The sequence below is a fragment of the Neofelis nebulosa genome, chromosome 5 (assembly GCF_028018385.1).
Source record: "Neofelis nebulosa isolate mNeoNeb1 chromosome 5, mNeoNeb1.pri, whole genome shotgun sequence".
Classification (NCBI taxonomy): Eukaryota; Metazoa; Chordata; class Mammalia; order Carnivora; family Felidae; genus Neofelis; species Neofelis nebulosa.
In genome coordinates, this window is record NC_080786.1 from 15,010,029 (window position 1) to 15,030,866 (window position 20,838).

Here is a 20,838-nt window from a genome sequence, read left to right on the forward strand (position 1 = left end):
AAAAGAAAGAAAAATATTCAAATTTTCTGCGCAGAATGTGTTATCATAAACTAAGCTTTATGATAAAATAGGGGGAAATATTTGCAATGCTCCACAAAATATGATACATGTGACATCTAAAGAGCTCTACTAAAATATGATGCACAAATTAATCATTTTAGAAATGCAAAGTAATATTTTCCCTTACCAGAATGACAAAGACTAGAAGAATAAGTTATAGCTGGTGTTGGTGAGGATGAGGAAAAATGAATCCTCAATCTTAAACATTTTTATTGGGAATGCAAGTTGGCACAAAAAAATCTATTAATGCATATCAAAATTTTATACAAATATATTTGAACTAGGGGCACATGGGTGGCTCAGTTGGTTAAGCGCTGGATTTCAGCTCAGCTCATAATCTCACAGTTCGTGAGTTCAAGCCCAGCGCCGGGCTCTGTGCTGACAGCTCAGAGCCTGGAGCCTGCTTTGGATTCTGTGTCTCCCTCTCTCTCTACCCCTCCTCCACTCACACTCTGTCTCTCTCTCTGTCTCTCTCTGTCTCTCTCTCTCTCAAAAATGAATAAACATTAAAAAAAATTAAACTGTTGCTTGAGCACTGCATTCCCTTAAAGAGATTCCCTCCACTGTCCCAAAATGGTGCCAGCAGCCATCAGGAAGCTACTTGCTTCCTTCTTCTACATAAGTAGGATTGTAAAAGTAAAAAACAAAAAACCAAAACAAAAAACCTCTCTGTAACCAGCGACTCCAACTTCTCCCCCTCAGCCTGGACCAGTAGCAATTTCCATGGAAACAACATATACTGATTGGCTTACACTAAAGAGACTCTCCCCTATATTGGGTCTGGTATCACTTTTCCGAATCATGTGGGATTCTCACACCCCCAATCCCCCTCCCCCTAGCTCATGCTCTGTCTCTCAAAAATAAATAAAAATGTTTAAAACATTTGAAGTTCAAATAATACTGGATTTCTGAACATGGATGTTGGTTATACAAGTGCATTCAATATGGGAAAATTTATTGGGTTGTGTATTTAGGACATGTGTGCCTTTCAGTGGGTACTATACTTGAATTTTTAAAGTTTATTTTAACAATATGGCCTGAAATATGTAGATTACCATGTCTTTATAAGTTGTTTTAATGGATGACATGAATGCTTTTGGCTGTATAGTGTTGTTTGGCCAGGTGAGACTTTTCTACCCCGAAAAAGTTATAAAACTGAGGTCCACCAGTCCTGGATGGCTCAGTTGGTAGAGTTTGACTCTCTCTCTCTCTCCTTCTCTCCTTTCTCTTTTTTTTTTTTTTTTTTTTTAATTTTTGTAATGTTTATTCATTCTTGAGAGACAGAGAGACAGAACATGAGGGGCAGAGAGAGAAGGAGACACAGAATCCGAAGCAGGCTCCAGGCTCTGAGCTGTCAGCACAGCTTGAACCCACATGGGGCTTGAACCCATGGGGCTTGAACCCACAAACCATGAGATCATGACCTGAGCGGAAGCCGGACACTCAACCGACTGAGCCACCCAGGCGCATCCCCCGGCTTTCAAAAATAAATAAATTAACTTTAAACTTAAAACAAACAAACAAAAAAACTGAAGTCCAACTGAAATGGAGATCCCACTCTCCCACTTAGTTGAGCTCTGAAGTCCTCTCTCTCCCCCTCACCTCTGTTCTCCTTCTTTTAACCCCTCTGAGTTTCAGTTGACTCAACTGGACAATCTTTCCAGTTTTTTGTGGTGATTAAAACCATAGTGAGTTTATGTCCTATCTCTTCAACTTGGTAGTGGTGTCTGACTTAAAGTAACTTACCTTTCACTGCCTCAGTTTTCTCATCTATAAAATGTTGTTAATAAACATAGTTCCTAGCTCATACAGTTGTTGAGAGGATTAAATGAACTAAAAGAAGTAACGCATCAGAGCACGTGAGTGGCTCGGTTGGTTAAGCATCTGACTCTTGATTTCTGCTCAGGTCATAATCTCACAGTTTGTGGGTTCAAGACCCAAGTCGGGCTCTGAGCTGAGGGTTTGGGGCCTGCTTAGGATTCTCTCCTTCTCTCTCTGCCCCTCCCCCATTATGTCTCTGTCTCTCAAAAATAAATACATGAAAAAAGAAAGAAAGAAAAGGTGTAAAGCAGTGAGAGTAGGGAGCTCATTGGATGAGGCTGGTTTGCATAAATTCTAGGACACACCTTTTAATCTCAAAATCCAAAGGCATTCTACAACCCACGATGACTTACAATCACTGTTGGTCAGGTGACAGTTGTGACATAGCTGTCACTGTCTGGGCTTACAGCTTTTATTTCCTTTTATGTATGTATGAGTGAAATATGAAAATAACACTTTGTCTAAAAAGGCAGTTCTTCTTTAAAAAAAAAAAATTAATCCAAGGACAATTCATCTTTATTAACTGCTTTGATCTTCATCTGAAATGAGAATATGTGCTCTTTTTTAATGTTTATTTATTTATTTTGATAGAGTGAGACGGCGTGTGCTGGGAAGGGCAGAGAGAGAGAGGGAGAGAATCCCAAGCAGGCTCCTTGTTGTCCGCATGGACATTGAGCCCAATGGGAGGCTCAATCTCACGCACCGTGAGATCATGACCTGAGCTGAAACCAAGAGTCACAGTTTAACCGACTGAGGCACCCAGGCGCTTTTTCTTTCTTAGTGACCAACAAAACAATGGTGTATGTTAATTGATGGCATCTTAGATTTCATGAAATGTCCTTATGAAATACCTCGTGAGGAAGTGTTTAGGGATTATTCTATTTTAAAAATATTTCCATGCTTTATTTGATTTTTAAGTTAGGTTTTAAAATCAATCATTTTGAACGAGGTATTTTCCAGTGATCTCTAAAGCTTCCCTAGGAACTGGGCAATTGAAAGACTTCCCAGGGACGCAGAGCACTGTGACCAGATTCTCAACAAATCACTTGCTTCCTTCTCCTCTTAAAATGCCTTTTCTCCCTTCTCCTTTGCTGATCCCAGAGGACCAGCAAGCACAGGACGCGGGCACAGGGTGTTCCTTGAGGTCTCCCCCCCACCCCCTTCCCTTCTGAGTTCAAATGCCAGTTGTTCAGAAAGACCTCCATCAACCCCCCCGCCCCCCAACCCATAAGCCCAGTGGTTCTCCAACTTCGCTACACATTGAAATCATTTAGACAACTTTCAGTAATAGTGATGCCTGGGTCTCACTCTCAGATACTCTGACTCAATTGTTCCTGGGGTGCTACCCCGGAACTGGGATTTTTAAGAATTCCCCCAGACGACTCCGGCAAGATTGGAAACCACTGCGTTACCCTGTTTGATGATTTTCTGAAAATTTCTTAATTGCTTACTTGATGCTGTTTGTGTCTTCCGCCAGCTTCTGAAGACACGGAAGCTTATTCTTGTCAACATTGTGCAGTCTGGTACCCGAGCACCCTGCTACGAGCTTAGCCTTATAGCGCGCCTTTTAAGGAGAAGCGTAGAGAGCTTCGGCTTCCTCAAGAGTGGCCGCTAAGCCTCAGGAAATTTAGGAAGTAATTCAGATCGGGTCCCTCCTTGGGCCTTGGGCCACACGCGATTCCTGGCCCGCGTCCGCCCTCAGCAGCCCAGCTGAGCGGGATGTTAATGGGACGGACGGTCCCCTCCAGGTCCTCCTCTTTGATCAGCTTCGGGACAGTCTAGCAGATCGCTCCCCCGCCCCTGAGCTTCTGGAGCACCGGGCAGGGTCCGAGAACTTGTTTACCCGCTTCTGGGGTCTGAGAGTGCGAACAATGGGGGGTCTCAAAGGCAAGAAAACTCCCACAGCGAGGCCCTGGCGGGGTTCCGCGCACGCGGAGCAAGGGGGCGCTGCGCCCGCCGAGGTGCCCGCCTCTCCTCCCGCCGCGCTTCCGGGAGCGCGGGGCCTCGGACGCGCGGCCTCCGAGGGGCTCGCCGCGTGGCTCGGCGTTGGCGCAGGCAGCTGCAAGGAAAGCCCCCCAAGCAAAGCTCAGTTAAGCCTTTCGGGCCGGTGGTGCCCTGGGACGTGTCGAGCTAGCAAAAAGTCTGACCTCTCCAGGAAACTAAGCTGAAGACGTATTTTCAGTGAAAAAAGCAAGTTGTTGCGTACAAAAGCATGCAGATGGAGAAGCATACACATACCTGCTGGTGCAAACATGTAATAAGCCCCGGAGATACACGCAAGGAATTAGTCGTGGTTGTCGTGAGGCCGAGGCGCGAGACGTTGCAAGCTGGTGGTTTTCCGAGTTGTTTAAAAGCCTTGTGCAAGTGTGTTTAAGTAGATATATATTGATTTTATATTGTCTTACGTATTGTGTGGTGTTGTATATAATGTATAATAATGTATTCTGTCGTTGTGAGAGGCAATACATGTTATTACAGGTAACACCATACTATATGTTATCTAATACACATATACATTTATCTCCAGTTGGTGGAATCAAAGAAGTCCACGTTTTCCTCTGCCTTTCGGTCTTAGCTAACACACAGAAAGAAAAGGCTCGCGGAGAGAAAAGGCAAAGAGGGAGGATCAGAAACATAGGGGACACCCTCCATATCCTTTCACGCAAGACGCCCGGGTGGTTGTGGGGAAAGGGACAGGGGAAACCGAGGCGCTCGGCTACCCGAGCGCAACCCTGAATGCGTCGAGTTCTAAGCCTGCGGGGGAGCAGAAGCTGAGAACCCATGCCTGGGGCGCAGAAGCCTGCGTTTCTGGCCGCGCCTGGAATTGGCTCCCCGCCCCCCTGCTCTGGCCACGCACCGGGGCGTGGGTGGGATCTCTCTTGCTTCAGCACTGGGCACTCGCCGTGCGCTCCGAGCTCTGAGACTCCCTCGGCTTCATCTGATGGCGGGGCTCGGTCCCGGGACTTCGCGTGGCCAGGCTGGGGGGCTGCAGGTGCCGGGCGCGCCGGGGAGAGAGACCCAAGAGGCAGTCTGGCTTCCCCGCCCGTCTGCAACTGAAACGCTTCGAGCGTCCGCCAGATAGGCCAGAAAGGTCCCCAGCGTCCTCCAAATCTCAGCCCTGGAGTGAGTGGGATGGGCGCTTGGCTGCGCGCCGCGCGGCTGGGAATGCGAAGGGAAAAGGAAACGCGACTGGCAGGGGGTCGAAAACTGTCTGTTTTCTTCGCCGTCGCTCCCTTTGCGGATAGCCCCTCTGTCAAAGCTCATAACCAGCGACCTCTGTCAAAGCTCGTGCCCAGAGACCCCAGTTTTCTATTAAAGGTTTCAGACTTCCAGTGAAAAAGCACCGCCTCCCCAGCTTCCAGGTCCGCTGGAGCAGCTACTCACAAATTGTATGCCCCCAGGCAAGTTTTCTTGACGACTCTCTGCCTTGGTTTTCCTATCTGTAAAATGGGGATAACAAAAGCACCTATCTCTGTGGAGTGGTATCTAGGGTTAAATGGAATATTGTCGGCCAAGGGCTTGGACCAGCTCTAGCTTGTAGAGCGGTCCATGTCTGCTATGGTTATCCCAAACAAGAATGACCAGCCTGAACCCAGGACTGGGATTTAGGGTGGAATTATGGGGCCCAGCTTCCTCCAAAGAGACTCATTCTACAGGTTCAGCGGCTGAGGTGTGCACCGAACGCTGTCCACTAGCTTCCCCCGAAGCCACACAGTATCCCCATTCCAACACCAGCCTGGAAGCCTTCCCCTAAAAGAAAACAACGCCCCACACCCGGCACCATTCACACATCCTTAACTCCTCCACTGGGAGGCCCGCAGTTCAGAATGCCAGGATTCAAATTCCCGGGCTACCAGTATTAGCTGTGTGCCTGTGGACAAGGGGCTTCATCTCGCCACACATTGCTTTACCCTTCTGTAAAATGGGTTGTTAAAAAACGTTTTAAGGTGCTGATTTTAACAGATCGCACAGATAAAGCAGAGAGTCTGGCCTATGGTCACCTGCTGCTTCTTTTATTATTTTCCTCCTTTGTCTGTGGACTGGAAGATAAACTGTTCTAGGAAAGTCAGCCCCAAATGGATGGAGAAATGATGCCGGCTGCCCTTTGCTCCCCCTAGAAGCCCCTTTCCTGTGGACCCCTTGTAATCTGTGGGAGGAGGGCGTTTCACGAAGTTTCCCGGACCCTGCCGGGTGGTTAAGCAACCCAGGCCAACCAGGACTTGGGGGCCTCCTCAACAGCAGCCCTCTATGGTTGATCTTGCTTGGCCCTTGTCCTCACAATTTGTAGATGCCGCCAGAGGCCTTCGGGGGTCCGCAGCGTGAGGCTCCAGATGCCGTCTCTTTGGGAACCCCCAGTTCAGGGTGCCTTCTCCAGGAGCTAGACCCCTGCGGGAGGCATCCGACCATTCGCTCAGATCCTCCGTCGTCGGACTTTTAACCAAGTGTTGGAGAACAATACCTAAACTACCTAAACTAAACAACCCCCCTCCCTTTTTTTTTTCTTTGACAAATAATCAGCCGAACGGCAAAATCCCGGCGGGAGGCGGGAGGGCGAGGAGGCCTGGGAAAAACAGAATGCTAATGGCGGCCTGGAGGGGGCGGAAGGCGCACCCCTGCCCCGGCGCCCCCGGCCGCCTGCCTTTGAAGTGCACCTTTGCAGCCGCGCTCTAGGGGAGGGCGCAGGATTCCACCGCCTTCCCCCACCCCCTCCATCCCGCACTGTTCTTGAAAGAAGCTGAAGGAACAACTGGGGACTCCCCTCTCAGATTCTGACTGACTCACTCCTGCTTCCCACTTGGAGTTCGCGTTGTCTTTGACCTGTTTGTTCCTGGCCTCCAGCCGTCAGACTGGGAATCTCTGGGAGAGAAAGACTGTGGTTCATGCATCTGCATTGAGCCCCAGTATGTAGTAAGAGGGCAAAAAGTGAGCTCAGCATAAGTGTGATGGGGAGTAATGGGAAAGCCTTTCGACCTTCCTATATGCCAGGTGCTGTTGTAATTGCTTTCCATTCTCTATCCTATTATTTATGACAAGTGGGAACTGGGGACGGAAAGGTTAAGGAGCTCGCTCAGACTCACAAAGCTAGCAAAAAGGTAAAGCCACAAATACATACAATTCTGCACACAACGTTCTGCTTTTCTCTCAGCTTATGGAGTGATCTCTTTGCTTTCCTTATTCCGTTGCCCTTCCTGTCTCCCTCCCTCTCACTCAATCATTCGTGGTCATCTTGGGGGCTTAATGCTTTCCGCAGAAAGCGTTCTGCAGTCTCCCCCACCAAGACGTCCCCTCTCCCCTTTGCTCACGTGGGGCCTGCATAGGAGATTCCAGCTGACCCCGTCCCATTGAAACCTTGGTCAACAGGATTGGATTCTGCCCACCTGTTGTGTAGACATCCTGCCGCACCTGTACCACAGAGGTGCCTTCAACAGAAGGTGTTTCAACAGAAACCTTAATTTCCAGAGGCTCTGCCAACTCTCTTCGTGATGTGCAAGTGATTGATGTTCAGGATATTTCTCCTTGGCTACATGTGGGTTGCTCCCAGTAACAGCTGTTCTGCAACTAACTTTTCTGTTTCCCTGTGGAAGCATGTCAACACTGACATACACACGAAAAGCCATGCGGTAAGAACTTTGGGTTAGAAAAGTTCCAGAAAAGACTTTGTAAGCCTTCAAAAGTCTTAAAAAGATGAAAATGCCAGGTCCATCGATTTAGGAAGACCTGCGTTACCTTTTCCTTTAGGAAGAATAAAAAGCATTTTCACTTTAGTCTTCGTGGCTATAAAGCCTGAAACCTGGCACTGTCCTTGGGCTGTTTTATCTAACTCTTTTCTTTCAGTTAACAGATGAGCACCTACTGAGTGTCAGGGCTTTCCAGGTGCAAAAGTAAGCAAGACAGGTGGAACCCTGTATAACTCTTTCATATTTTAATGTAGGAATAATTAGCCAAACACTCCCCTAATTTATTTCTGAGAGCATTTTACTTTATTTACTTTGCACTATGTGGCTTTCCTGTTATTGATGTGAATCTGTGTATTCCATAAATATGAATATAATAATAAAACAGCAATGAAATCCAGGAATTCATTTGGAGTTTAAAAAAATACTTTCATAAAAAATTCTCAATTCAATGTTTAAGAAAAGATCACTTATTTTTTTGTAATAAGAGATCTTGGGCATGTTTCTTACCTTCCTCTCCAGGATTCCCCTACTTCGTCCTATTTTAACAGTAAACTACAATTGCATTTAGCAATCTAAATGCATACATAGATTGGTGGCTAAGATAACAGTTTAAATTTGTCATGTTTGAAAAACTACAGTGAGTTTAATGTAACCCTTTGCCTCATGCATTTGTGGACCTGGTGATTTTTTGTTTTGTTTTGTTTTTGTTTTTGTTTGTTTGTTTGTTTTTTTTTTTTGCTTTTTGTTTGTTGTTAAGCAAGTGATCAGTTTATTTCAGTACCATGGTGAAATACAGATTCTTATAAAAGTGAAACTGTTGGTGGGGGTATCTTGCTGTTGTCAACAGAACCAAAACTACTTGTCCTCGCCAAAATGTTTTATCTTCCAGGACGTTTTCTTTAAAAGAAAAAAAAAAAGTGAAACCCGCACAACCTTACGGTGATGAAAGCTCCCTCCCCCTTCGGAAAAGCTCGGGGGAGATGGCAGATCTGGCCAGCAGAGAACAAAGGGCCAAAGAGTTAACCTGAGATGGTGAAATAAAATGTAACATCAACAAAGAAAAGGCCATAGATAAATAGTCAAAGGACCGGCTCACCACAAAACACCCATTGACGTTTTCCCAGAGTCCAGGCGAAGCGCGGTGACCGGGTAATGTTGGAATGTTTTCCTAGGGTTAAAAGGAGATCCAGCAGCAATGCTGCCCAGAATTTACAAAGTGTTTGAATAACACGGACGGTGTTTTGATAACACATTTTTAGTGGGGGTGAAAATAATAGAATTTATTGGGACATTTATATGGGCCCCCTCGGTTGTGTGTAGAGGGGGGCAGGGCAGGAGAAAAACCGTATATCACTGCACTCATCTATAACTCAGCCCTGTTACTTGTTCCTATGTGCGCATATGCATTTGATGTGTAACAGTCTTGAGGCCCAATGCTGCTTCGCAGAGCTGCTTTTAAAAGATCAATGCACTGGTAGTGGTTACCTTTAAGGGGGGAGAAGTGGGTAAAGATGTCCCCTGGCCAGGTTGGCAATAACTTTGTGTTACCGGGATGAGAGGGTGGCACGGCATTGGTATGAGTGCTCGAACCAGTAGAGCGGAAGATCTTCCGTAGGCTCACACATAGGCTTGGCCTTGGCCTCCTTGTAGCCTTCAAAGGTCAGGCGCGTGCTCCATCTCAGGCTGAAAGGGCAAGATGTGAGTTAATCCAGCCGGCATTTGGGTCTGGGGTTCCAAGGGGTCTCCACGTTTCCTCCCCAGTGTTGATGTTTTTGTTCAGTGTATTCCAATACACTGTCAGTTGAGCCATATAAAACCAGGCACCTTTCAATAAATGTCTCATTTGGATTTCATGAAGCTTGGGGTGTAATTGAAATCAAACAGCAAACAGGCTGCAAGGGGCTGTTATTTGCCCACCCAATCTAAGGAGGGTGTTGCCTGACTCATTCACTGAAGCCACTGCTTTAGCTTTCTTTTCTCTTCCTATTTCTAGAAAAAAGTGCTTGGACTTTAAAGTTTGGCTGGGATATGTGAAAATATTTTCTATGTCTCCTTCCCTGATTGTAAGTAAAATTGAACCAGCAAAAGAAAATTCCTTCCAAGTCAGGAAATCACAGGTTGGCTCATCTGTAACTCTCCAGGCATTTAGACTAGTATATTCCATGTGTAATAATAATAATGCCATTAGTTAATACAGGAAAACCATCCAATGAGATTTCTTGATCTCTGAGTTGTCAGAAAAAAAAAATCACCTTTAGTTGAAACAGCATTTTCCATTATGTTTAAAAAGGAATTTGAAATATATGTTTACGAATATAATATAAATGATGTATCTGTTTTCCATGGTCCCCAAATTCCAGGTCCCAGAGCAGTTTTGTGGAGCCTGAATTTTGATTCTCTTTGCATTCCTCTTTCTCTCTCCATCCGTAAAGTGTGTTAAAATTTGAGTAAAATAATAGATGTACTGGGGAGGTGGGAAGATATAAACGGCAACTTCCTGACCCAGGAGTCAACAGTAATCTTGATCACACATACCGTGTATATATTTAATAGGTAGGTAGCACTCAGAATGAACCCACGCGCTTTCAAGAGCTTGCTTTGGGGCTGGAATAAAATCAACCCTTTCTGATGTGGCGCGGGGGACAGCTGGCCCGCGTTATTTGCGCCAGAGTGGGTCGGAACGATGCCTGTTGCCTGCGATGGCACTTTGCCACGCGCAGCGCTTCCCTGGCCGCCTCGAAAGCAACTTGAAGGGACACAGAGGCCCGCTTTCTCTCTGTCATAAAGCGCAAAACTGCTATCTACCCCTAGCCACCCTATCTCCAAATAGCGTGCGATTCGATCTCACCCCTGCTTTTCCTTCAAACATCCTGCAGCTCAGGTGAAGGCCAAGGCTGACGCAGAGACTCCCTGGGGCCGTAACCAGGTTCCCCAACCCTCGGCTATGTCGCCAAGCCGCCCAAACCGCGCAGCCCCTTCCTTTCCTGTTCTCGCGTCCCCCTCACGGAGTTTCCACTTTGAAAATCACCAAGTCTTCAAAAAGCATAAAGTGCTCGAAAAATTCAATTCTTCATGACCAGGGAAGTCCCTGGCTCAAAATAAAACAAAAGCCGGGAGGTGGGAGTGGACGGCGGTGTGGTCAGAACAGAGAGCCACGCCAAACCCGAATTCAAAACTAGCGGGACGAAATGCCAGGCGCGCTGGCCTGAGCGCGCTCTGGGCCAGCTTTCCAGGGATCTGTTCCGGGCCGCTCTGCCCAGGACCTGCGGGGCCACCTCGCTGGCCCACTCGCTTTACGTGCTCCATTCCCACTGGCTGTGTCCTGACCCTGAGAACCTTCTCACGCCCCCGGTTTTCACCACCAAGGAAAACTGGTAAATTCCCTGGAGCGTCCGAGTGTATCACGGACCATCTCGCTCTCTAACCCAGACGTGCCGAAGTTGGGGCTGCTGTGGTTTGAACCTAGGCCGGAAAGCTCCGAGCCGTTCTGCACGGGCGTGTGCGCGCTGCACAAATCCTGCAGCCGCCTCATCTGTTGTGGGATCAGAGTTTCCCGTGTGATCGCGTTCGGTTGGGGAAGCAGCGTCCCGACATCTCAGCCGGAAAATGCGCTCCCGGAGCGATTACAAGCCGCGTCTGTAATTGCTTATTAACAGCGAATATTCATGCTTTTCCTTTTCCGCAATGAAACGTGCCTCCCCCCTTCTCGGTAATAAAACAATAAAATAAGACGGCACCACTCTTGACTCTACTGTCTGCGGAAACGCAAGGGAGAAACAGGCAGCTGGGGCAAAAGGGCTTAATTCAATATCAAACTGATTATTTCACTAATTATTCTACCTTCTGTGTTGCGCCGCAGAGCAGAGGCGCAGGGAATCTCAACCGCACTGCTGCTGGGGAACCTTTGTTTCTCGGTGCCAGGCCCAACTGAAAATGGTGGAGGGAATCCAGGATTCAGGGCAACTGAGCTGCGTGGATTTTAAATTGTGGGGAGTAAAAGTGCTTGGCGCGCGTTTGAGGGTGTCCCCAGGACCCCACCCCACCAGGGCTTCTGGTTCATAAGCTGGTCCTAGAGGATGGCCATGTGCTCTCTCTCGCCGTCCCTGGAATCCCAAAAGCGGAGCGCAAGGTTCCTCTTCACAAACCCTTCCCAGTGAATAAAAGGGTGGGACCGAACAAAAAGTGGTTCCCGTGTGTTGAAGGCCGGGGAAGCCTCCCCTATCTGGAGGAAAGTGTGCCTGAAGCCACAGCCCCTGACGAGGAAAGAGACCTCGCTTCGGCCTCTCTCCGACTCGTCCCAGATCCCCCCGCTCAGGGACCTGCGCCTCCCTGCAAGCCATCAGCTTGCGTTGCCTTTCTGGTGCCAGCCTCTAAAACCTGCTCCCGCCCCCGCATCCTCCGCTCAGGCTGCTGAGATGACTTCGATGCTTAGAGTGGACCCTGCTACGGAGACCCCCAAATCCTGTTCCCCCAAACTCTAGCAAAATATGGACACAACGACTGATTCTCACAGTAGGACAGAGTCTCTGGGAAGAAGAAGAAAAAAAAAGACTAAAGGAAAAGAAAGTCGCTGGCGACTTGATCCAATTAGTAAATGCCTAATTGAATTAGTGTCACCTCCATCAGCCAATAGGAGGGTCCTGGGCTGTGGGACAGCGAAGCCCCTCCCTGGCCTCACGTATATAAAGCAGCCAATGACAGCCTGCAAGTTTCCAAGTGGTCAACTTGACCGACAGTTGGGCAGTCGAGAAGGGCAGAAAGGACAGCGCTGGTGGGTGGATGGGGCAGAGATATTAGTCCTCTTCTTCCTGGGTGTGAGTGAGGAGGCGGACGGGGATCCCGAGAGGCAAGGAGGACAGAGAAGGAAAAGGAGAGTGCTTTTCGGTTAATTGCCACCTCCTGCCTTCAAACTCAGCGAGTTTTCCTTGCGGCAAGTACGCTGGGTTCGGGGCGCGCGAGTGCGCGCCTTAGCCGCCCGCGTGCAGCCAGGTGGGTAGCCCCAGCACCGGAGGAAGGGGAAGTTACTTTCCCCTCGGAAGAGGGCGCTGGCTCCCCCATCCTGCCTTTATATTAAGGCCGCGGGAGGAGAGGAAGCCGCCAGCTGCCGTCTGCGCTTTGCAAAGCATGCAGTTAGGGGAGCAGCTCTTGGTGAGCACGGTGAACCTGCCCGGCTCTCACTTCTACCCGCTAGAGAGCGCGAGAGGCGGAGGCAGCGGGAGCGCAGGCCACCTCCCTGGCGCGGCCCCCTCGCCTCAGAGGCTGGACTTAGACAAAGCGCCCAAGAAGTTCCCTGGCAGCCTCTCGTGCGAGACTGGGAGCGGGGAACCCACAGCAGCCAGCGCGGGGGCCCCCGCGGCCATGCTCAGTGACGCCGACGCCGGGGACGCCTTCGCCAGCGCCGCGGCAGTGGCCAAGCCCGGGCCCCCGGACGGCCGCAAGGGCTCCCCCTGCGGGGAGGAAGAGCTGCCCTCTGCCGCCGCCGCCGCCGCCGCCGCCGCCGCCGCGGCCGCCGCCGCCGCCGCCACCGCGCGCTACTCCATGGACAGCCTGAGCTCGGAGCGCTACTACCTCCAGTCCCCCGGGCCTCAGGGCTCCGAACTGGCCGCGCCCTGCTCGCTCTTCCCCTACCAGGCGGCGGCCGGGGCGCCCCACGGATCTGTGTACCCTGCTCCCAACGGGGCGCGCTACCCCTACGGCTCCATGCTGCCCCCCGGCGGCTTCCCCGCGGCTGTGTGCCCACCTGGGAGGGCGCAGTTCGGCCCGGGAGCCGGCGCGAGTAGTGGCGCGGGCGGCGGCGGCGGCGGCGGCGGGGCAGGCGGCCCGGGCGCCTATCAGTACAGCCAGGGGGCTCCGCTCTATGGGCCGTACCCTGGGGCGGCAGCTGCGGGTTCCTGCGGAGGACTGGGGGGGTTGGGGGTTCCTGGTTCCGGCTTCCGTGCCCACGTCTACCTGTGCAACCGGCCTCTGTGGCTCAAGTTCCACCGCCACCAAACCGAGATGATCATTACGAAACAGGGCAGGTGAGCGCAGCGCCGAGGGGCCCCGAGGTGAATGACAAGTGAGTGACTGTGTGGTCCTGGGGAAGGCTGGGGGGTGAGGGAGCTGTGCCCGTTCGTTCCGCGCTTGGCTTGGAAGAGTGTTTTTCCGCGCGCATCTCCAAGCCGGGGTCCCTGCCGGTCTGCGCACCGCCTTGTGTGAGGTGGGTGCTAACGTTACAGCTGTTCCCCCACCCCCACCCCCATCCCCCCCGCACACACCCCTCCCCTCCCCTCCCCTCCGGTCACCCTCACCTGGACTGGCGAGAAGGAGGCGGAAATGGAAATTGGGGCTTGTCCACAAAGCTGGATTTACTAGCTGTTCCCTGCATACCGGCGAAGAGCCGCGGATGGGGAAAAGGAGCAGGGGTTGGCTTCCTGAGCGCAGTAGATGGGCTCCCGCAGTTTAGGCGCCATAGTCTCCGTGGGGCGCCTGGAGGAGATGGGCGTTGGAGGGTGGGTTGGTCGGGGTGGTTGGTTAGGCAGGCCCTGGAGCCAGACCTGGTGGGGTTCCGGGCGCGAGAAAGTTCTGATACACTTCCAACTGCTAATAGTGGGTACTAACGGGGAAAGCGAGGCGTGGGTGCTGGGAGAGGGGCGCTCAAGCGGAACTTGGAGCCTGACGAGTAAAATTGCAAAATTTTAAGACGAACAACTGACTGTCGTTCTCTGGTACTTGTACGTAGAAAAATGAAAGAGCTTTTCCCATCCTGGAAGAAAAATTAAGGACTTGAGTGGGGAGAGAGGGAACTGGGGAAATACTGACTTTGGGGTCGATTGTCTCCGAAAAGAGATGGTCCAAGAGTTGCCAAGTCAGAAATATTTTGCAGAATAAGGGCCACGTTATGTGGCGGTTTTCTGTTCTTTCTGTAGACTTCTAAATGTCCTGCTCCGACCTACCCCCAGGTGGCCGCAAACCCGGCCTAGAATGGGCCTGCTCCCGGGCGTCCGAATGTAAATTGTTTTCCCTGGTTCTATTCCCTTGCACAGGCGCATGTTTCCTTTCTTGAGCTTCAACATAAACGGACTCAATCCCACTGCCCACTACAACGTGTTCGTAGAGGTGGTGCTGGCGGACCCCAATCACTGGCGATTCCAGGGGGGCAAGTGGGTGACCTGTGGCAAAGCGGACAATAACATGCAGGGTGAGGAGAGAGGAGGCCCCGCCAGGGAGGAGCGGGCCAGCGGGGGACCCTGGACTCAGAGAACTCCCATTTAAATCAAATACTTTCCCCTGATCTGCAGAGGTGTTAGTATGAGTTTCTTTATATTGTTTGAATCTGGAGAGAGGGAGAGAATTGCCAAGCCAAGATTTCTTGCCTGTCAATATAAACTTTGGTACTTTTACCATACCCTACTCCTTCCGCCCCTCCCCTACCAATTCCTACTAAATCTCCCCTACCCCCCACCCTCTGTCCCGGGGTGGGGGTGGGGTGGGGGCAAGGGCTCCAGTCTTCCAAGCTTTGAGAAAGCCCTGCCAAGGTCGAGTCCACCCATGAAAACCTAGCCACTTTCCATCAGACGTTGCCCTTCCATCTTTAGAAGGCCCCAAAATGACCTTCAAGAGACACCTCCTGGTGGTTCTATTTTTATATTTTGAGCTAGCATTAGATGACTGCCTTGTCCAGGGAAGTCTGGAGGCACAGGCGCCCTGGGTGGGCTGTGGGTGGAGTCTAGTTGGAGAGCTAGCATTGGGAAAACTAGGCTGGAAGAGTAGCTCTTAAGTCTTGCCCAGAGGTAACAGACATCCCTCCCTGTGTGTCCATTTGTAATCAGCCCTGTATGCTTGGGTTTTGTGTTTTGTTTCATTTTCTCTTAGGCAACAAAATGTATGTTCACCCAGAGTCTCCTAATACTGGTTCCCACTGGATGAGACAGGAGATTTCTTTTGGGAAATTAAAACTCACCAATAACAAAGGCGCAAACAACAACAACACCCAGGTAGAGTGACAGAGGATGGGGTGTCTTCTGGCGATAGATCCCTTTCCTAATGAGCTTCTGTACCCTTCACTGTATTTGTAACATGTGCACTTGTTCCCTGTTTGCTCGCCTATTTCTAACCTTTTTTTTTTTTCTTTTGACCTTTCTCATTTTTACTAGATGTCAGTAACAGTGAATTGACTGTTAGGAAAAGAAATACTAAAAGCTTTGGGGGACTTCATAAACTAAGAGGAAAGAGTGTTTATCAAATATGCATGCCGGGCTGTGTTTTTAGGTTTCAAAAGCAGCAAGGATAAGATCTGAAAAATGACAATAGAAAACTGTCGCGGTCATGGGGAGCAAGCGGGAGTCCCATCGCAAAACTATGTAGTTTGTCAAGATTTACTTTTGCTGAGCCTCTAAGAGACTTCTGGGATTTGGCAACACTGTTTCTATACCATTTCCAGATGATAGTCTTACAGTCTTTACACAAGTACCAACCCCGGCTGCACATTGTTGAAGTCACAGAGGATGGTGTGGAGGACTTAAATGAGCCCTCAAAGACTCAGACCTTTACCTTCTCAGAAACACAGTTCATTGCAGTGACTGCCTACCAGAACACTGACGTGAGTGTCCCCACTGTCCCAAGAACCTCTACAGCCAGGTCCGGTGTGATAACGCACTCAACGACCATTTTTCTCCCCTATCTAGATAACTCAACTAAAGATTGACCATAACCCCTTTGCAAAAGGCTTCAGGGACAACTATGATTCGTAAGTGCAACTTTTGTTCATATTTGCATGGTCACCTTTGAGCAGGATATACATAACCAGACACTTTCAGAGAACATTCCAGGAAGAGCTTTCATCTTTGGGATTTTTATCTATTTTTATTTTTTGCATAGTTTTCCCTCAGCTAATCTTGCTTTAGAATTTTCACAGAAGGGTTTTGTTAATTTCTAAAGGAAGGTTAAGGGCTGAAAAATGAGGAGCTTTTTTTTTTTTTTTAACACTTGAGTGGAGATTTGAAATTTTCATAATCTGCATTTATATACCTTCCTTTTCATGTGAGCCAACTTTTTTTTTTATCCTCTAAGGAACAGGTATTATTACTCCTCTTCTTTTATTATTATTATTATTATTATTATTATTATTATTTTACATAAGAAAAACTGAAAACTAAGAGGATGTAATTTTCACCTTAAACAGCAAGACCCCACAATACTTTTTAAATTTGGAATTTCTAACACCACAGCCAGCGCCCCTCCCCTGACATTTACAAAGGAGAGTTGCACCTTCTTTAACTCCCAGCACTTACAAAGGTGGATTCTCTATAGTTTCAGTCCTTAAATGCTTGGGAGGAAACTTTTCCCCCATGAGCTAAGAGTCCAGCGGAAACAGGCCAATGTGCCTCCTACCTCCGTCCTTCTACTCCAGCAGACCAATGCTCCCAGTGCAACCCACTAAGTGAGCCTTTTTGATTCTGGGAGGTGGTTATTTGGGGCAACATTAGGGTTTTTTTTTTTTAAGTGTTTCTCTTTATATTGTAGCATGTACACCGCTTCCGAAAATGACAGGTTAACTCCATCTCCCACGGATTCTCCTAGATCCCATCAGATTGTCCCTGGAGGTCGGTACGGCGTTCAGTCCTTCTTCCCGGAGCCCTTTGTCAACACTTTACCTCAAGCCCGATATTATAATGGCGAGAGAACCGTGCCACAGACCAACGGCCTCCTTTCACCCCAACAGAGCGAAGAGGTGGCCAACCCTCCCCAGCGGTGGCTTGTCACGCCTGTCCAGCAACCTGGGACCAACAAACTAGACATCGGTTCCTATGAGTCTGAATATACTTCCAGCACCTTGCTCCCATATGGTATTAAATCCTTGCCCCTCCAGACGTCCCACGCCCTGGGGTATTACCCTGACCCAACCTTCCCTGCCATGGCAGGGTGGGGAGGTCGAGGTTCTTATCAGAGGAAGATGGCCGCTGGACTCCCATGGACCTCCAGAACCAGCCCCCCTGTGTTCTCCGAAGATCAGCTCTCCAAGGAGAAAGTCAAAGAAGAAATTAGCTCTTCCTGGATAGAGACACCCCCTTCCATCAAGTCTCTCGATTCCAATGATTCTGGGGTATACACCAGTGCTTGTAAGCGAAGGCGGCTGTCTCCTAGCACCTCTAGCAATGAAAATTCTCCCTCCATAAAGTGTGAGGACATTAACGCCGAAGAGTACAGCAAAGACACCTCAAAAGGCATGGGGGGGTATTATGCTTTTTACCCCACTCCCTAAAGAGTTACTTCAACTTCGTAAAAATGAGCTAACTTTTTGCAGATGGACTTGGTGGTGTTTTTTGTTGTCTTCTTTGCCTAGGTTTGCCAAAAAGACGTTTGCATTCCACCTTGATGCATCCTGTTTTGTGCAATCCTCTAAAAGAAGGTGCCAAAGCTTTTTGATTGCTGCAGGTAACTGAAACAAGCCTGGCAATTTTTTGTTTCTTTTTTAAATAAAATTAAGGAAGGACTTTAAAGTGTTTTAAAATTCCAAGGTTATTTGAGGTTCTGGATCTATTTATTGGAGGCACTAAACATTCAGAGAATCGGGCTGTGAAGATTGAGTGCTGAGCGCTATCCTATGAGTTGAAAGCCTCGGTTCTCCTTTCTATTTGTAAATCTGTAAGCAAAGAGAATCCCAGAGTGGTAAGATGTTTTGCTTCTGGAAGAAAAGGGCTGGGCCTTAAGCTTCAACAAGGGACTTTTTGCTGTTAACTTTCTGCTGGGGACAAAAGATGCTAGGCCTAGGAGGTGAGAAAAACTTTCCTGAAGGTGCTGGTTTTACCTGACTTGGATTCCTCCTAGGCTTTGGAAACAAGCCATGTTTGCCCTAGTTCAGGATCGCCTCACTTGCCAGTCCTCTGCTGCATGCCGGGGTGGCCAGTAGGACTCAGGAGAGGGCAGGCAAGAGGGAGTCGCCAAAAAAGAAAAAAAAGAGAGAATTTTAAAGTGTACAATTTTGTGTGTGCTTAGATACACCGTAGAATAATGTGGGATATATTGTACAAATAGTCTACATACGTGTCTGAGATTATGTAACATTGGTGCTTTGGCTTTGTAAAGAATTTCCAGATCACCTGACAACAGTTGCAGGGGCAGGGGGATTGGTTCTCTCATCATCCCTGATGTTTGGGAATATTCTGTTTACTTCTTAGATAGTTAAGAATGTATTCAGCTACTCTGTACTAACTTGAAACGTGTTTAAGGAAAACTATTTCACCCTCTTGCCAGCCCCCTACCCAACTCGGTAATGTGAAGAAACTAAAACCTGATGCCACAGCTCCTATAGGCTTTTTAGAGATCTTGGATTTTTATGTACAGTCTTAGTCATTTTTAATAAATGTGGTTCATTAAGGGAACCGGCATAGCTCCGTCTTCTGTACAGTTTTACTTTTTGTTCTTTGTTTTGTTACTTTTTGCTTCTTCCTCCACTCTTCTCCAGCATGAACACTGTTCCCCTCCCTACCTCCCCCAGCCCCACCCCCATGTTCTAGAATCTGTAAGTGGACACAGTAGTCATGAGGGGGTGGGATTGCTTTTGTTTATCTTCTTTTTTTTTTTCTTGAAGATGAATGGGGTTATTTCCTCGCCCCACTGGGAAGTCTGGACAATGGGTATTGGGCCCGTGGGGGTGGGGAGGAGGGGAGGACGTAGGGATGCTGGATGGCCTATGCTGGGCCCCAGCCTGGAAAACGTCAGCCCCCCCAGCCCGTGGGTTCCCGGACCTGCCTGGGCCAGGGACCACTTCGTTCTCTGCGCCTTTTCCTAGGCTTTCTTGGGGCCACCCATCCCTGGACCCATGTGGGCTCCCCAGGAACCCCCGCGGCCCCTGGAGCGCCCACGAGTTACTGGTCCCTGAAGCGCGGCGGGAAGCGGGGCCGCCCACGGCTCAGTTTCGGCTCCGACCTGCGGCTTTTTTTCTGCGCGGAGCCCCGAGGCGCACCCCCGGCCGCGGGCGGCTCGCCTCGGTCGCTGCTGGCTGGGGCGCTTTGCGGGCAGCCAAACTTGGCCGGCGACTCTGGGGACGCTGGGGCTGCGGCGCGGGCTAGGGGCGCGCGCGACGCTTACAAATGAGGATTCCAGTCGTCCCGTGCAGTGCCGCTCGACGAACAGCAGCCTGGGAGCGGTTCGCCCAGAGTTTAGCTCCGTTTCTTTGCCTCCCGTCCCCCAGGAGGGCGAAGGCCACCCCATCCCCTGGCTGAGCCTCGGGCCCGCCGCCGAAACGTTAAACCCAGGAGTGGGGCGGAGGGCCCTTTGTCCCCCCGCCAGACGTCCCGCCAGGCTTATCAGCAGACGGCTTCTGGCCCAGCTTGCAAACCTTTCCAGCCCCTTCCTGACCCTCCCGGGGTAAAGGTCTGGCCAGGAGGGTCTTTCTGCTAAACTGCGTGGCGCGGAAATGCAGCCGCTAAGAGGATTAGCCGCTGGGAGGCGAGCCATCAGCCGGGACCTCCTCCTCTTCCGCGCCCAATTAAGGCCGCCAGGAGCCTCCCCCCACTTTCCCATTCCCTGCACCCTTCGTGGGTCCGACTTCTTCCCGCGCCGCCCGTGGCCTTGGGGACCCGGCCTCTAGCCCCACGTGTCTACGATGGTGCTTGTTCCAAACGCTTTGCCAAAGTCCCCCGGAATTTGACGACGCTAGAAACGAAAGCTTGAAATCTGTTTTATGCACACTTATGGTGGATGACGGCGTCAGACTCTGGCGGGAGGACTCGCAGCCCCCCCTCACTTGGTCAGCGCCCCCCGCTCCACCCCGAGGAACCGTAACGTATTGGGAGATGCGACGGGATTGCGAGGGACAGCGCTCTGCCCTCTAGAAAGCCGGAAGACGCTAATCACCGCCGGGCTGCAGCAGACTCTGGCCCCGGTCTATTTCGAGTCCTGTATATTTTTGCACCGCACGGCAAAAAGAACCTGGTACTTGTGAAAAGTCCCTCACAGTGTTTAATAGAAACGTAAGTGGCTGAGTGGCCCCAATTAACACCTTGTGATAAGGCATTCCTAAGATGGAGTGTCAGACTTCAAATTGTGAAGAGATGTATCTAATTAATCCTCCCGGGATGACACCGATAAACAAGCCTCTATTTAAATAAAGATCAAGGGCTCGGCGCCCCGTTTGTTGACATTCGCCGTCAGGGTCCCCGCGTTTGCACCCGGGCGGGCGGCCTTCCCGGCGCAGGGTGGAGACCCTTGGCCTGCGGGGCTGCTGCTCCGCCGGGGTTCGCTTCACCTCGGTTCCTGCCCCCAGACAAAAGCGCACAATGAAGCGAAGAAACCC

The 20,838-nt window shown here is 50.0% G+C and overlaps 1 protein-coding gene across 3 annotated transcripts; it reads left to right on the top strand.

Annotated features, from left to right (window-relative positions):
* Positions 1 to 12,272: 12,272 nt before the first annotated feature.
* Positions 12,273 to 18,922, top strand: EOMES (eomesodermin). 3 transcript variants are annotated; one of them, XM_058729665.1, is made up of 6 exons: positions 12,273 to 13,579; positions 14,585 to 14,739; positions 15,414 to 15,535; positions 15,982 to 16,140; positions 16,226 to 16,287; positions 17,121 to 18,922. In XM_058729665.1, exons 1-6 carry the CDS (start codon positions 12,684 to 12,686, stop codon positions 17,800 to 17,802), a joined length of 2,076 nt encoding a protein of 691 aa, XP_058585648.1. In that variant the 5' UTR covers positions 12,273 to 12,683; the 3' UTR covers positions 17,803 to 18,922. The 3 variants fall into 3 exon arrangements, with proteins under 3 accessions (XP_058585648.1, XP_058585647.1, XP_058585649.1); XM_058729664.1 differs by having other exon boundaries at positions 12,274 to 13,579; positions 17,064 to 18,922; XM_058729666.1 differs by having other exon boundaries at positions 13,570 to 13,617; positions 17,064 to 18,922.
* Positions 18,923 to 20,838: the final 1,916 nt, after the last annotated feature.